The 17,230-nt window shown below is 42.3% G+C and overlaps 1 protein-coding gene and 1 pseudogene across 1 annotated transcript; one reads left to right on the top strand and one right to left on the bottom strand.

Annotated features, from left to right (window-relative positions):
* The first annotated feature begins 5,067 nt into the window (after nucleotides 1-5,067).
* On the top strand, nucleotides 5,068-5,613 carry LOC719188 (small ribosomal subunit protein eS10 pseudogene; annotated as a pseudogene).
* Nucleotides 5,614-8,623: 3,010 nt separating this feature from the next.
* SRSF3 (serine and arginine rich splicing factor 3) lies at nucleotides 8,624-16,942 on the bottom strand. The gene is made up of 6 exons (XM_015136252.3): nucleotides 16,825-16,942; nucleotides 14,374-14,581; nucleotides 12,384-12,518; nucleotides 10,193-10,231; nucleotides 9,586-9,672; nucleotides 8,624-9,428 (listed from the first exon to the last, which is right to left on the bottom strand). The coding sequence occupies exons 2-6, from the start codon at nucleotides 14,577-14,579 to the stop codon at nucleotides 9,401-9,403; spliced, it is 495 nt and encodes a 164-aa protein (XP_014991738.1). The 5' UTR covers nucleotides 14,580-14,581; nucleotides 16,825-16,942; the 3' UTR covers nucleotides 8,624-9,400.
* Between the last annotated feature and the right edge of the window lie 288 nt (nucleotides 16,943-17,230).

The raw sequence follows: 17,230 nt of genomic DNA on the forward strand, positions 1-17,230 counted from the left end.
CCGGGTGCCTGTAATTTCAGCTACTCGGGAGGCTGAGGCAGGAGAATCGCTTGAACCCAGGAGGTGAAGGTTGCAGGGAGCCAAGATCCTGCCATTGCACTCCATCCAGCCTGGGGCACAAGAGTGAAACTCCGTCTCAAAAAAAAAAACCGCCAGGTGCGGTGGCTCACGCCTGTAATCCCAGCATGTTGGGAGGCTGAGGTAGGCGGATCACGAGATCAAGATCATCCTGGCCAACATGGTGAAACCCCGTCTCTACTTAAAAACATACAAAAAATTAGCTGGGTGTGGTGGCACACGCCTGTAGTCCCAGCTACTAGGGAGGCTGAGGCAGGAGAATCACTTGAACCCAGGAGATGGAGGCTGCAGTGAGCCGGGATCACCACCACTGCACTTCAGCCTGGCAACAGAGCAAGACTCCATCGCAAAATAAAAAAAAAGAAAGAGCCGGGCGCGGTGGCTCACGCCTGTAATCCCAGCACTTTGGGAGGCCAAGGCGGGCGGATCACGAGGTCAGGAGATCGAGACCATCCTGGCTAACACGGTGAAACCCCGTCTCTACTAAAAATACAAAAAATTAGCTGGGCGTGGTGGTGCGCGCCTGTAGTCCCAGCTACTTGGAGGCTGAGGCAGGAGAATGGCGTGAACCCGGGAGGCGGAGCTTGCAGTGAGCCGAGATCAGGCCACTGCACTCCAGTCCGGAGTGACAGAGCAAGACTCCATCTCAAAAAAAAAAAAAAAAAAGAAACGTCTTAACTGACTGCTTAAACAATTATGGTACCTGCCCATATAATAGCATATACTATAGGTCTATACACTATATATACACCTTAGATTTACATGCTTCAGATGTATAAAAAGGAAGCTGATACAATGATTAGCATTTCTATCTGTATAAATACTTGCTCATCATAAATGCATAACTTTTAGAATACACAATTACAGATGAGTTGACATGAGAAAAATACACAAAAGTCTTAAGTTACCTTTATAAAAGACTGGAGGAGGTAATTATTTTCCAGTGTTTGTACAATTTTTTTACTACAAGCATGCTTTATAATTGAGAAGACATGCTCTGAATCCTGACAATCAACGAGTGGCAACAAAATGGCATTTTATGATTGGGATGAGAAAGTTAAAATGTAATGGAACAGAAAACAAGGGTTTTGGAGTCAAGGCTGCCTTGGGTTCTAAACACAATCATTATTTATATTTAGTAGGACACGTAAGGCATATGGAACATTTTCTGCCCTTTTAACAGATAACCTCAGGCTGGGTGCGGTGGCTCACACCTATAATCCCAGCACCTTGGAAGGTGGGTGAATTGCTTGAGGCCAAGAGTCCAAGGACTAACCTGGCCAACATGGCAAAACCCTGTCTCTACTTAAAAATACACCAGATACCTCTCAAGTGGTTCAACAGCACATATGAAAATGGCTCTACCAAAAAAAAAAAAAATCCTTTATCATCAAAAAATAAAGAAAATGGCCCTCATTTGGCAGAAATGGTGCGACATAGTTTCTTTCCTGACCACTCCAACTGTCTTCACTGAAATGTCCAGCAACCTAAAAGGCAGATACTTTTTGAGACGGAGTTGTTGCCCAGGCTGGAATGCAATGGCACGATCTCAGTTCACTGCAACCTCCGCCTCCCAGGTTCAAGCGATTCTCCTGGCTCAGCCTCCCCACGGTAGCTGAGATTACAGGCATATGCCAACACGCCTGGCTAATTTTTTTGTTTTTTTTTTTTAAGTAGAGATGGGGTTTCTCCATGTTGGTCAGGCTGGTCTCAAACTCCAGACCTCTGGTGATCCACCCACCTTGGCTTCCCAAAGTGCTCAGATTACAGGTGTGAGCCACAGCGCCTGGCCTAAGGCAGATACTTTCAATGATTCAGTTCTTAGCCCTCTCCTTGTCAGCGTGTTCATACTCCAACTTGCAAAGCACGTGACCTCTTCAAACCTCACTCTTTGAGGCCAATTTCATGTCAAATGGATTGCTATATATTGCCAACTGAAATCTAACCAAGACTGCCAGCTCAATAAACCTGTCCTCATTAAACTCCCAGCAGCTAGAATGAGTGAGCCAGCTATTTCATCGATGTACTCTAATACTCCCAACTTCTTGGTTTTCCTGTTAGTATTAAAGCTGGACAAGTTGTCTTAAACATGCTTGTTCAAGTACATGGCTGAAGGAAAGTAAAAAACCAATCAGATTTGGACCCACTTCAAACTCATGGCTTAAATAAACCGTTTTACCTCAATCCTAGTGCAGTTTACATTCTCAATTGTTTCTGCCTCTAAACCCGTATTTCATGATTAAGGCATTTATTTCTTCCTCTTCACCTCAGATTCGTTAGTCTTTCCTTATCATTTGAATGTGAGCTCCGGAATTGGGATGGCCAGTTGCAGTGGCTCATGCCTATAATCCCAACACTTTGGGAAGCCAAGGCTGGGGGGGGGGTCCTTGAGCGTAGCCTGGGCAACAGTGAAATACCATCTCACAAAAAACTGCCTGGGGCTGGGCGCAGCGGCTCACACCTGTAATCCCAGCACTTTGAAAGGCCAAGGTGGGCAGATCATGAGGTCAAGACACCGAGACCATCCTGGCCAACATGGTAAAACCCTGTCTCTACTAAAATACAAAAAAATTAGCCGGGCATGGTGGTGTGCACCTGTAGTCCCAGCTACTCGGGAGGCTGAGGCAGGGGAATTGCTTGAACCCAGGAGGCGGAGATTGCAGTAAGCCCAGATCATGTCACTGCACTGCCTGGCGGCAGAGCGAGACTCCATCTCAAAAAAAAACTAGCTGGGTGTAATGGCAAGCATCTGCCACCCAACTGCTCAGGAGGCTGAGGCTGGAGGATCACTTGAGCCCAAGAGGTCAAGGTTGTAGTGAGATATGATGGTGCCACTGCACTCCATCCAACCTGGGTGACAGAGCAAGAATGTGCTTCAAAAATACAAAAATTTAAAAACTGGGGTGAGATGAGGCATGGTGGCTCATACCTATAATCACAGTTCTTCGGGAGGCCAAGGCAGACAGATAACTTGAGGTCAGGAGTTCCAGATCAGCCTGGCCAATAGGCTGAAACACTGTTCTCTACTAAAAACACAAAACTAGCCAGACATGGCGGCTCATACCCGTAATCCCAGCTACTCGGGAGGCTGAGGCAGGATAATCACTTGAACCTGGGAAGCAGACGTTGCAGTGGGCTGACATCACACCACTGCACTCCAGCCTGGGTGACAGAGAGACTCCGTCTCAAAACCAACCAACCAACCAACAACAACAAAAAACAACTGGGGTGAAAATGAATTGCTAAAGGTCAACAGCCTAAACTTGCACTCCAGTCAAACACAAATATTATATAGATTTTTATTTCTAGATATTGAGCTGGTGTTATGATTTATCACCATATCCCATTCCTAAGTGGCTTGTGTCATGGTCTTTTGACATGTGAGGAAAATATGAAAAAATTAAATGACAAATCAACATTCCAATTTGTATTTATAAAATACTTTCATTGAAAACATAGGTAGTTTTATCTAAACTAAAAATAAATGTAACTATGAGATTCTGGTGGCAGAGAGCCAGCTGGACGAGGTGTTTAAAAGTTACCAGCTGCCTGAGCTTAAGATTTAGAATTGTTTCCCAAAGGAGTTATTCTTTCAAAAATGAAACTTCTAGGCTGGGCGCAGTGGCTTATGCCTGTAATCCCAGCACTTTGGGAGGCCGAGGCAGGCAGATCACTTGAGATCAGGAGTTCAAGACCAGCCTGGCCAACACGGTGAAACCCTGGCTCTACTAAAAATACAAAAATTAGCTGGGCGTGGTGGCACATGCCTGTAGTCCCAGCTACTCGGGAGGCTAAGGCAGGAGAATCACTTGAACCCACGAGGCGAAGGTGGCAGTGAGCCGAGATCAAGCCACTGCACTCCAGCCTGGGTAACAGATTCCATCTCAAAAAAAAAATTTAAATAAAAAATAAATTTCTATGTCTCAAGACTTATACAACTTTTTTTTTTTTAATACTCGAAGATTTCCTTCTCCAAATGACCATCTCCACCCCACCCCCTCCCGCCGCTGCCCTGCTCCAGGCGGAAATTGCACATTTCCTTCTCCAAATGACATCTCCACCCCACCCCCTCCCACCGCTGCCCTGCTCCAGGCAGCATTAGGCAACAACTTCAATAACATTCCCCTTAGGTTGACATTTTGGGGCTTTGTGAGCAAATAAAAAAAGAGTAAACAATGCTAACTTGGCCAGGGCAAGGTGACTCAGGCCTGTAATTCCAGCACTTTGGGAGGCTGAGGCAGAAGGATCGCTTGAGGAGTTCCAGACCAGCCTGGGAAACATAACCACATCTCTTAAAAAACATATTTTTGTGGCGTGTGACTGTAGTCCTAGCTGCTAGGGAGACTGAGGTGGGAGGAATGCTTGAGCCCAAGAGGCCAAGGCTGCAGTAAGCCATGGCAACACTGGTCTCAAAAAACAAAACACAAACAAGAATGCTAACTTGCCCCAGATGAAATCTGAATGAAGCATATACTGAAACAAAGGTGCCCAACCACAAATTATCAAGGCTTTCAAAAGCAGACTCCAACCTATAGACTTTTCCGGAAGGTTTAATTTTGCCCTGTAAATAGTCTCCATCTCGGGATCTTCCAAATGATTAGGGAGAAGTATCAATGGTTTCATATTTCCATTTGCTCAAGACACATGTACTCACTTACAGTGAGGCACTACATGGCCATATTCTACATCTTTTGTAGTAAAACAACCATACAATGCCTTATATCAGAAATGAGGAAGACCTAAAGATTAAAAAAGCAATGTTGGTGGAGTTCCAGTTCCATCGGCTCCCATCCGGGCCATCCTGCCGCCTTATCCGCTGCTCCTCCCCAGGATGCGGGCAGAGGGCCTTTCTCTCACTACCCCCACACCCATTTCTGAGTAGCAACAGGGGTTGGAGGCTTATTTTACGGGGTAGGGGGCCGCTGGTTGGCGAAGATTGTCAGAGGGAGAGTGGGAGGATGAAGCCAGTGCGTGGCAGAGACCTGCCAGATGTTGATGCCTAAGAACCAGATTGCCATTTATGAACTCCTTTTTAAGGAGAGAGTCATGGTGGCCAAGGATGTCCACATGCCTAAGCAACTGGAGCTGGCAGACAAGAATGTGTCCAACCTTCATCTTCATGTCATGAAGGCCATGCAGTCTCTCAAGTCCCGAGGATACGTGAAGGAAGTTTGCCTGGAGACATTTCTACTGGTACCTTACCAATGAGGGTATCTCCGTGATTACCTTCATCTGCCCCCGGAGATTGTGCCTGCCACCCTATGCTGTAGCTGTCCAGACTGGCAGGCCTCGGCCTAAAGGTCTGGAGGGTGAGCGACCTGCAAAGCTCACAAGAGGGGAAGCTGACAGAGATACCTACAGACGGAGTGCTGTGCCACCTGGTGCTGACAAGAAAGCCGAGGCTGGGGCTGGGTCAGCAACCGAATTTCAGTTTAGAGGCATATTTGGTCATGGACCACGTGGTCGGCCACCTCAGTAAAATTGGAGAGGATTCTTTTGCATTGAATAAACTTACAGCCAAAAAAAAAAAAAAAATACACCAATGTTTTGCACATGTATTTCATGTGTTAGTTTAGGAATCATTTTTGGTACCTTCATCAAATCCATAGAAAATACGATACTAAATGAGAATCCAAATACTGTATTATGAAGTACTACAGTCCAACAAGGGGAAAGTTGCATGGACAAAACTAAGCAATTATACTAGGCTAACCAAAAAAAAATTTTATTTATTTTTTTTTTTTTGGAGACAGCGTTTCCCTTTCACTCAGGCTGGAGTGAAGTGGCTAGATCTCAGCTTACGGCAACCTCCAACCACCAGGAATAGCGCTTCTCCTGCCTCAGCCTCCCAAGTGGCTGGGATTATAGGCGCCTGCCACTATGCCTGGCTAATTTTTTTAAGTAGAAACAGGATTTCACCACGTTGACCAGGCTGGTCTCTAACTCCTGACCACAAGTGATCCGCCTGCCTCAACCTCCTAGGGTATGGTGATTACAGGCATGAGCCATCGTGCCCAGACAAATTTCAATGATCTTGGTCTCAGAACCTTAAGGGGTCTACAGCTGCATTCTCTTCAGGTACCCAATGAATCCTTAATAAAACAGGATGAAAAAAATTAGTGTGGACATATAAAATCAAATTCAACACTACTGGATTATTTAGAGAAAAATATACTTCCAACCCAGTTTTTCTTCAGTAACTTTAATTAGAAATCTTTCTCGAAAAGATGGAAAACCAGAAGGCAACAATCTGGCAATACAAAAATATACAACTATAAGAGATTACCACCAACTAGATATGACAACTAAATCTCATTCAGAACTCTGAAAAAAACATACTTGGACAATATACTAAACTAGTGGTTCTCACATCACCATGAGTATTTATCATGTAGAACTCCTCAAAATTACACAGGGTTAGGTCACCCTGAAAAACTAAGTCAATGAGCCAGGAGTCTGGCTGTATCTATTCTGAAATACCTCTTCAATCCAACTAAATTCCTAATTAAGCAGCACTGTACTAAAATCAATATAGTAATAACCTGGATTTCCCACTCACATATGGGTTTGAGTGAGAGCGACTGACTGCAGTCTAATAAGGTGGGGGTGTCATGGACATTGACAGATCGCATGTTTGTAAGGATCTCTAAGACACTCATATGGTAGATACAGGGTACCTGTGCTTGGTCAACTACAACTTCCTTATTTTCAACTTTCTGTGAAAGACATGGAGGTCAGAAGCAAACCACAATAAACTGTGAACCAGATCAAGCTAAATATTCCTTTAAAAAAGAAAAAAAATTGAAATGTAAATCTTGTCATGCTGGGCAGACTGGCCTCAAACTCCTGGCTTCAAGAGATACTCCCACCCGCCCTAGCCTCCCAAAGTGCTAGGGATTACAAGCATCAGCCACCACGTTCAGCCAGTATCTTTGAAAACATAACCAACTATAATCCTTAATGTTTCTTTACATTGCCATCAAGTGTTAATAATAGTGATTTCTAGTGAACACCTTAATCATTACTTAAACCACAGGTCTGAGTTCAGTTTTGTGATTTCTTTCAGTTTTACACTCAACCCAGAATATGGACAAGACTGGTTAATGTGACCTGTTATTTCGGAAATTACAGGAACTTTAAAACTTCCAAAGAGCCACAATCTAAATGTGCAATTCAAAGCTTTAACAATTTCCATGTTCTAAAGTTTAAGTCTTGAGGTTGTGCTAGGGCTTCTAAAGTAACTGCAAACTGGGACTGTAAGTCACTTAAGTCAGGGTAACTCCCTGGTAAAGTCACTTTTATTTCAGGTTCTGTATTATTCCTCTTAGCCATATTATACCCATAACTGTCCTTTTTACAGAAACCCTTCCAATTTAAGAGCCTGCGTATTTTGGGCATATAGTTCCAAAAAATGCCCATGTAAGTTCTCCATTTATAAGAGCAATGTAATTGACATATTGCGTGGCTTCCATAACTTCTTAGCTATCTTGCCTTGTTCCTAAGAGGAACAGTTTTTAGGCTATGTGGGAATACTGAAAGACAAAATGCCCAATGCTAGAGTTCGCAGTAAATCAACAGGCAGTCTGAAAAGTGTCCTTCTTGAACATGCTTTCACTCAGGCTGAAGTGAAGTAGCTAGATCTCAGCTCTTAAAGTTAACATGCTTAACTTCAAGGCTGAATCTTCCTGACACCAATTCTCCCCGCGAGATTTGTGTAAAAGGTGGAAATAATTTAATAATTATTTCGGCCATGTATCTTAATATATTCATATAGCTTGAACTCTTAATGCAATGACTTATCTTTCATATTTAAGACAGTCAATACAGCATAATCCAAAACTATCTTGAAAGAGCATATTTAAGGAAACTAAGCCACAAGACTGTTGCATTATGATTTAATCTAATTGCACAAAAATTTGAAATTACAACTCCTCCCATTTTCTAAGAGGAAGGTTATGCATGCCTCCATATTCAATTCTGCACTGTTACATTTGAACCATATTGTGAACTTTACATCATGATGGATCAGCTTAGAATTCCCATGCAACACCTCAAATTAAAAAATGGAAGCAATTTTTAGACCTGTGGAAAGTTTTCATGCTAAAGATAAAAACGATTGTTAATGGGCAATTTACTTTGTGTTTAAGTACCAGGTTGCTGCTATACTTTAAAATGTTGGTCACTAAATAACATGGACCCTGAACTGGCTTCTACTCCTTAAAAAAAAAAAAAAAAAAAAGTGTTAACTATCACTTAGGTGACATCTATATTCCCTTCACTTCAGAAGACTAATCCATAGTGCCTCTCAGCTGTGTTTCTTATAAAATAAGAATCGTGTAACCAACTGCTTCCCATGGGATAAGAACAATGGTTAACAGTGGGTTCAACTGACTATTACACCATTATGCTAATATTTTATTAATTCAAAAGCACTTTACAAGAAAATATAAGTATGGCTTCCAATAGGAATGTTATACCTGGACTTGGTACCAAGCTCACAGATTTGAGTTTGCAAGGAAAAACAGGCTTTCAAGTTAAACAATAATTTGTAACCAAAACTTTAATCCCAAGGATTCTCACAAAACATATTACAAATGACAGCATGAAAAAAAAATCTCGCACAGTAACTCAAAGTTCGGCTCTACAATGTACCCTTAAACTGCAGGACATTTTTTGAAATCTCAAATTTGCACATAAAGAATGTCACGAACAGCCATGTATCCATATACAGCAATCAAATAAGGAACTTACGACCTAAAGCAAAGGTAAACTTTCTTGAATAACAGATTCTATACCAACTAGGCAACCTCTGCCCAGGATGAAAGTTGGATTTTTCAAAAACCTCTAATTTAATAGTTCAGCGTTTCTTTTTACCTGATGGCTTGTGTTTCACAGCAGTTTTTAAAGACTGCTTATTCAACTATAGCTGCATCCTATATCCCAGCTATGGAAAAAAAGTAAATCTTAGTTTTTTTGCCAGTTGTTTCTGTATTTAAAAAAAAAAAATCAGACTTCTGCTGGGCAGGTTTAGAGGTTTATTATCAGTCTATGCATAACTAAAGTTCAAAGCAAATTCAATTTTGCTTAAGGGAACATTGTAAAGTAACAATTCTTGGTATTACATGCCTCATATGATCCATTTCAAACCATAGAGAATCACACCTTTGTGTCACTGTTTCAAGAGACAAACAGATTTTGAACAGCTAAAACATCTTAAAAATGCACCAAGCTTATGAAGTCTCAAACAAAACTTGAATTTCCTGTACATACTCCCGTCAAATGAAGTAATTTCCTGTACACCACTTCTCTTGCAAACTGTCTTCTATTTCCTTTCATTTGACCTAGATCGGCTAAAAAAACAGAAAACAAAACATTACATTTGTAACTTGGTAACACTTAGTGATGTATCAAAATAGACTTTTAAAGTAAAAAATTCATGGCTTACAAAAAAGGTCTTAGCATACTATGTATGCAAAGTCTTAAATATAAATTATCTTAAGATCTTACCTACGAGACCTAGAGAAGGATCGGGACGGCTTGTGATTTCTCTCCCGAGACAGAGATCTCTCTCTTCTCCTATCTCTAGAAAGGGACCTAAACGACAGAAAAAACATTAGGACCAATGAGGTATGGTAAAATTATACGTAAATATTCTCTTGATCTGGCATGGTGACTCATGCCAATAATTCCAATGTTTTGGGAGGCAGAGGCAGGAAGCTCACTTGAAGCCAAGAATTTGAGAACAGAGTGGACAACAAAGATCGATCCCATCTCCACAAAAAATAAATTAGCCAGGTGTGATAGTATGTGCCTGTAGTCTGAGCTACTCAGGAGGCTGAAGAGGTAGAATCACTCCAAGGACAGGACTTAAAAGGACACAATGAGCTATAATCACACCACTGCACTCCAGCCTGGGTGACAGACCCTCTTTTTTAAAAAAACTAAATACTTTCTAAAAAGTCTTTGAAAACTCAAAGAAAAGTGACTCATCCTTACAACCTGTTCACTATTAAAGCCAAGGTTTATTCCCATTAACCAAGCCATCTGGAAAAGTTTAAGAACAGCAGAAACACTGCCATTTCTAAGAATGTAGCCAAAAAAGGTAGTCGTTTACCTGCTTCGGCTGCGAGAGAAGCTTCTCCTTCGTGGAGATCTAAAAGCAGAAACAGGAAAATTAGGCTCATCATCAATTAGTATTTATGGCGTGAGGCATTTCCCAACTTTTCAATCTCACTGTTGGGCCCAGTGAATGTGCCGAAGAACTGGCACCCATCGTCCAAAAAAAAAAAGAAAAGAAAAAAAAGGCACAGAAGGATTAAGGAACAAAAAGCTCAAGTGAAAAGCAGGTATTCCAACCATGGATTCACTTTAACAAAGAATGCTTCACAGCAGATCTGTCCAATGCAAAACTTCATGTCAAACTAACCTCACTACCCAAACACCACACCAAAATATAGTCCCACAAGTAGTTCCAAAAACAGTACCATAAACCAGTATTTGGAACCCATGCAAACCTGTAAGTCCATGACAAGACTTAGGTACCAGGTGGATAGTGTAATTTTGTGAAAACGCGGTAGGTGTAAATATTGATGCCATTAAGTGGTACATTAGAACTGCATTTGTGATCGTCACATTTAAGAGTGTGTTTAGGCTTACCAAAATTACCTTAGCTTGGCCCACACTTCAACCCCAAAATTTTAAATTTTGAAACTGTTAGTAAAACCATTTAAAGGTGATAGGATTCAACAAATTTTTGCCAGAAAAGAAAGCTAATCTGTTAGAGATATTAAAATTTTTTAGTTTGGCATCTCGCACATGCAAATAAGTTTCACTTGAAGGTCTAGTTACATTACGAGTTCCCTATCACCCTTAAAAGTTTTTCAAGCAATATATATGTACGTTACCATTCAATTATGCACAGCCAGCCTTTGATCCAGAAAAAAGAATTACTTTAAGCCGCTTACTCCTTATTTTAACCAGCAGTAAACTGTATAAGCAGGAAAAACTTACTAGTTTTGGGTTTCAACAAGCTAGAAATGGTGAGGTGAGGCTGCCGGACTGACGGCCAGGAAGAATTTGCTGAAAAGGTTTTGCCAGATGTTGCGTTGGATTTAGTTGGTTGGCGAAGGGGGTGTTGTGGATTTTTCCTGCTTTTTTGTTAGCCGAAGGCTGCTGCTGTAGTTGTTGTGAAGACATTTGGTAAATAAACAGCTGAGCTGATTGGCCAGGAATGTGTGGGCGGTCGAGGTGGCTGCTGCCGATTTGGTTAAGGTTGGAGAGAAGGCTGAGAGAAAACAGCATGCTCGGGAACCAAAGGGCGGTGCAACCTGACGACTGGCCAGCCTGGGTCATGTGAAACGACACCAGCCAAGCTGAATGGGGCGCGCTGGTCACATGACGCTGAAAGGGCTAGTTGACTGGCTAATGCAGATTCAGAGGGTGGTGAGAAGAGACATGATGGTGACTCTGTAACGGGGTTCATTTTTATTAATAGATGGACCAAAAAGCACAAAAAAAATGAAAAACAAGCCATCAGTACAACCATCTATTAGCTAACAAATACTCTTTATTATGATGGGCAACAGTGTGCTGTTGTTTTTCAAAATAGCAAAAGGGGCAAGATTTTGAACTCCTGTCTCCTAGAAGGACTCCACTCACCTGTAAGAGGTAAATTTAGTCCTATAGAAACTATTTTGGAGGTCTGAGGAGATGTGGAGTTAGCAACCAGACAATACTGCCTGGTCCAAGAATGATGCCATTTTCAATTATAAAAAAACTGAATTTTCTCCTATTTGGGATTGAAGAACAGATGACTGGGATTACGTCTTTTTTAGCCCCCTTTATTGGTCAGTGACTTAAGTTAGTTTCAGAATGATTTCTACTTTACCAGTTGTAACATTAAAACAGCTGCCTGTTTGATAAATATTACAATTGTGCTAGTAGTAGAAAACACAAATTTGTGAAGAGCTAGAGTTGAATGTAATGTTTGTCATTATGGAGCCAAGAAATGGAAAAAGGCCTAAATTGAAGTATAAGGGAAGATTTGGAAAGATGCAACTAGAAAGATGAACTAGAAGACAGATCCAAGATAGAAGTTACTGACTACCAACATGAACAGTGACCTAAAGACAAAAGCCAACACTCAGCACAACTCACATACCCCAAACTACACCCAACAAATGTTTCATAGAAACCTCCGATTCTTCCAAAGTTTAAAACCCACCAACAAACTTTTAAGAGAAATACCTGCTCCTACTAGCTACTCCATTACACCAATACCTCTAAACAAGCTTTCTCTCAAGTACCTGCGACGAGGTGGAGGACTCCTCCTACGATAATCATCTCGAGGGCGACGACCCCAAGAGGGAGGTGGGCCACGATTTCTACTTCTTTTTTCACCATTCGACAGTTCCACTCTTACACGGCAGCCACATAGTGTTCTGAGGAAGCAAAGATATTACACTTAAAACAGCCTAACTTTCTGACTTGTGTATTAAAGCCAAAAGTACTCCCAGTTGGCTATTCTGCAAAGAACACATCTGAATGTCTGTGAAATTTAATACCAAATTTCTAGCTCCCTTATTTTTACTAATATAAAGTGAGCTTTGGCCGGGCATGGTGGTACACGCCTGTAATCCCAACACTTTGTGAGGCTGAGGTAGGCGGATCACTAGGTCAAGAGTTCGACACCATCCTGGCCAACATGGTGAAACCCTGGCTCTACTAAAAATACAAAAAATAGCCAGGTGTGGTGGCACATGCCTGTAATCCCAGCTACTCAGGAGGCTGAGGCAGGAGAATCACTCAAACCCAGTAGGCAGAGGTTGCAGTGAGCCAAGATCACGCCACTGCACTCCAGCCTGGGCAACAGAGCAAGACTCTGTCTTGAAAAACAAAATAAGTTTGTTTCTCAGTTTCAAATTAAAATTTCAATTAATTTCAAATTAAACAATTAAATAGGATTTTCTAAAGTACCAATTCACAAGGAAGCCAACTTCTATTTTATTGCCTAATTGTTAGAGCCAGTCTGACTACTGAGCTCAATATTAATTTGTTAACAGTTGCAATTTAAGTGTGAAGATCCATTTATCCTTGAAAAACAAGTTCTTCTGTATCTTCATTACGACGACTTCTTTTGAGGTCCCAGCACTTATTTCAGTTATTTGTCAGGCTGTATTTATTGGTCTCCCCCCGCCCAACTCCAAGTAAAAAATGGGCTCAAGACAAGACAACCATTTTGGCCATTTTACAGTACCCTCTCCCCTCAATAGTCAGCACAGAACAAATTATAGCTGTGGCCAGGTGAGGTGGCTCACTCCTGTAATACCAGCGCTCAGACAGACTGAGGTAGGAGGATGGCTTGAGCCCAGGAGCTTGAAGTCAGCCTGGGCAACACAGACCGCCATCTGTATTATTTTTTAAATATACATTTTTTTAAAAAAAGAAATTATAGCTCAGAGTAGTAGAAAAGACCATTACTTCTCACCCTTCATACAACCCGTCATTAAATTTAGATAAGCTATCATATTTGGACAGTGACTGGGAAGAGGTGAGCCCTGGAAAACTTTACTACGGCCTGCTTGAATTGACCAACCTTTCATGTAGCTTTACAGTGAACGCTCAGACCCTTTTTTCCATTATATTTCCAAAGATGAGGAAAGCGGGGTGGGGGCATGGAGGTCAATACTCAGGCCTTACTTAGCCAGCTAACAGGACACTATTAACACAAAGGGAGATAGTAACTGATTCACTTTCTGGAATAAGTATTTCAAACACATAAAAGTAAAGATACAACAAACCCGCGTAACCATTTTGTAAACAATTTTTTAAACAAGTATCAGTTCACAACTACTCTTAAAAATATTTGATCCTGGCTGGGCAGAGTGGCTCACACCTGTAATTCCAGCACTTTGGGAGAGCGACCCAGGCAGGCAGACCACCTGAGGTCGGGAGTTCGAGACCTGCCTGGTCAACATGGTGAAACCCTATCTTTGCTAGAAATACAAAAATCAGCCCCGCATAATGGCACATGCCTATAGTCCCAGTTACTCAGGAGGCTGAGGGAGGAGAATCACGTGAACCCAGGAGGCGGAGGCTGTGGTGAGCCGAGATCGTACCACTGCACTCCAGCCCAGGTGACAGAGCAAGACTCGTCTCAAAAAAAAAAAAAAAATCCCAATTGTATCTAAAGATACAATTGGCCAGTGATTGGGAAAGCCAGATCTAAGAGCCACATATCCTGTACATTTTAAATATGAAAAATACAAGCAATACATTTGTATCAATTTAAATCACCTTCCATCTAGCTCTCGGACCGCATCAGCTGCATCTCGGGGATCTTCAAATTCAACAAAAGCAAAGCCGGGTGGGTTTCTAGCAACCCACACACTTCGGAGTGGTCCATAGTAGCCAAAAGCCCGTTCCAATTCGGTCTTGTTGCCATTGTTTCCAAGATTGCCTACATAAACCTTACAGTCCAATGGACAGGAATCACGATGCATTTCTGTAATGAAAAATACCAAAAATATTCATTTATCTAAACATCTACAGTTAAAACCACAGATCCTTAGAAAGAATTCCATTATGGTGCACAAAAGAGTTTAAGGTAGCATGTAAAGAGAAAAAAAAACTTAATTCCAAAATGCTAGAAACCAAACAAGAAATGTTACTGCTAAGCACCTGTTCCCCCATAACTTTTACTCTCCTGACCCTCAGGAAGCCAGCAATTAGTGAAGGAAAAAACAGCTTCCTTGGAACGTGAGAACACTGGAGGAGCATTTACCATCATCTGGGCCGTGAGTTAAAGACTTAACCTGTTATTTTATTTAATCCCCCAAATAAAGCATTTCTAGAAAAGTATAAAAGAGTTCTGTTGGGGACTCAAAACCAAATACAACAATGATGAAGAAAGCTAGTCCTTTAGGTTACACTACCAGAAAAGGGATTCAAAGTGCCTACATAAGCCAAAACGTATCAGCTTTAATAAAAAGCCAACTTTTCATTTAAAAAAAAAAAAGCCCATGGACCGGGCTCACGCCTGTAATCCCAGCACTTTTGGGAAGCCGAGGCAGGCGGATCACGAGGTCAGGAGTTCGAGACCAGCCTAGCCAATATGGTGAAACTCCGTCTCAACTAAAAATACAGAAATTAGCCGGGCATGGTGGCGCACACCTTTAGTCCCAGCTACTCGGGAGGCTCAGGCAGAACAATCGCTTGAACCCGGGAAGCGGAGGTGGCAGTGAGCCAGATCGCGCCACTGTACTCCAGTCTGGGCGACAGAGCGAGGTTCCATCGTCAAAAAAATAAAAATAAATAAATGCATGCCTATTTTGGTCATTTGAAATCATAGGAACAAGGCTGCTATCACATGTCATTAAATAGACCAAAGTCTTATGCAGTAAGAATTTCTCAAGCAACGAGACCAACTTTCCAGTTTTTTTTTTAAACGTAAGCTCATAGCAGCACTTATTCACAGTAGCCAAAAGGTGTTAACCCAAATGTCCATCAACAGAAACGGATAAGCAAAATGTGGTATAGACATAAAATGAGTATTGTTCAGAATGATGTACTGACAAATACTCCAACGTTGGAAAATCTTGAAAACATTACGCTAAAGAAGCCAGACATAAAAATACACGATTCCATAAATACTAAATATCTAAAATAGCTAAGTTCAGAGAGAGAGATTAGTGGTGGCTAGTGACTGGAGGAAGTGGGACAGGGAAACTGGGAGTAAGGGCTCAATGGGTAGGAGTCTCCTGGGGGCGGTGGGGGGTGACGGAAATGTTTTGGAACTACGTGTAAGTGATGATTACACAACACTGATTATACTAAATACCACTTTGGGATAATTTTACTTTAATAAAAAGCTACAAAGAGGTATTTGCTACTCAAAAATTCACTGCACTTTGGGGACTTATTTTTTTGTTTTTCCTTGGCGGACTTACATTTGATTAAGCTTTATTACTTAGTCGTCACTTCGGCGATGAATCTGATAAACTTGTAGACCAGTTTCAATTACATAAAAACCATATACTCAATAATTTAGCTGAAGTGCTTTCCATAAACACCACGTTCTTACTCTGGGCTCGTCTAATTAAAATATCCAGTCCAGACACATCCTACTTGCTGTGACCACACCCTGTGCCCAGGAGTTCTAAGATCAAACCACTGGTGAAAATCTTTAAAAACACTGCTGGCATCTGTCTTAAGCCTACATTTTAATGGGAGGCGGCTGAAAGAACGAATCTTAATAAGTTCAAGGAAGATCGTTCGGTCTTAGAAAAAAGTGATTAGATTCAGGCTGCAAAAACTGAAACTACATTAAAGTAAAAGTGATTACGGGGGCCATTTAACATGAATTAGAAGGTCCAGTCTTGGTTAGTGACTTTACAAAAGCATTCCGAGGAGCTTCCCAATTAAATGATGGGCCCAAAAAAAAGGCGCCATAAACATAAAAAGGCTGCGACCTGGAATACAACTCGGCTATCGGTCCCCTTTGTGGTTCCCAACTCCCGGGTAACCCCCTATCCTGGCTCATCACCCACTGAGGAATATAAACACCTCCACCCCAAGACTAGGAAACCCTCTGATGGGCCGGGAACCCCCGCCACCGCCCCGTGCTGAACGTCACAAAATGGCGGCGGCGCCTCTTTGTCTCAATCTGGCGCCGCCATTGGGCCTGGCTCCTCCTTGGTACGGTTAAATTCCACTTCCACCTCACTCCCTCTTTCGCTGGTCTCTTACCGAGATCTAGGGTTAAGAAATGCAGCGGCTCAAATCCACACGCTCCGATGGGTCTTCCTGCTTTCCTCCGACCCAACACCCACCAATGCTCTCGCTCACCCGGCGTCCACGAAATGGCGGACCACCGCTTTCTCCTCGCCTTTATTTATACGCCATACTGGAATCACATGATTGGACGGACTCGCCCAATGAGAAGCAGAAGAGGCCGTGACGTAGTGGCTACAAACGCAGCGAGAGCCGCGGTTGCTGGGAGCGCGCTCTGGCGGTTGCGCCGGGTGGGTGGAGAAGTGCGCCGGCGCGCGCGCTCGTTGTAACAGGCCTGGCGCTCCCTCGAGCGTTCTTCCTAGTGTGTCGACCTTCAAGTTACCCACAGACCCCTCTTCCTAACCTCCAAATGGGCTGGGAC

Source organism: Macaca mulatta, chromosome 4 (genome assembly GCF_049350105.2).
Source record: "Macaca mulatta isolate MMU2019108-1 chromosome 4, T2T-MMU8v2.0, whole genome shotgun sequence".
In the NCBI taxonomy this organism is placed as follows: domain Eukaryota; kingdom Metazoa; phylum Chordata; class Mammalia; order Primates; family Cercopithecidae; genus Macaca; species Macaca mulatta.

Bases quoted from the DNA above. Each gene is read 5' to 3' on its own strand.
- SRSF3 (XM_015136252.3), bottom strand. From the start codon at position 14,579: ATGCATCGTGATTCCTGTCCATTGGACTGTAAGGTTTATGTAGGCAAT. The intron at 10,232-12,383 runs GTACTTGAGAGA...TTCTGCTTTTAG, and splicing joins AGTCCTCCACCTCGTCGCAG to ATCTCCACGAAGGAGAAGCT. The intron at 9,673-10,192 runs GTAAACGACTAC...TCTGTCGTTTAG, and splicing joins TTCTCTCGCAGCCGAAGCAG to GTCCCTTTCTAGAGATAGGA.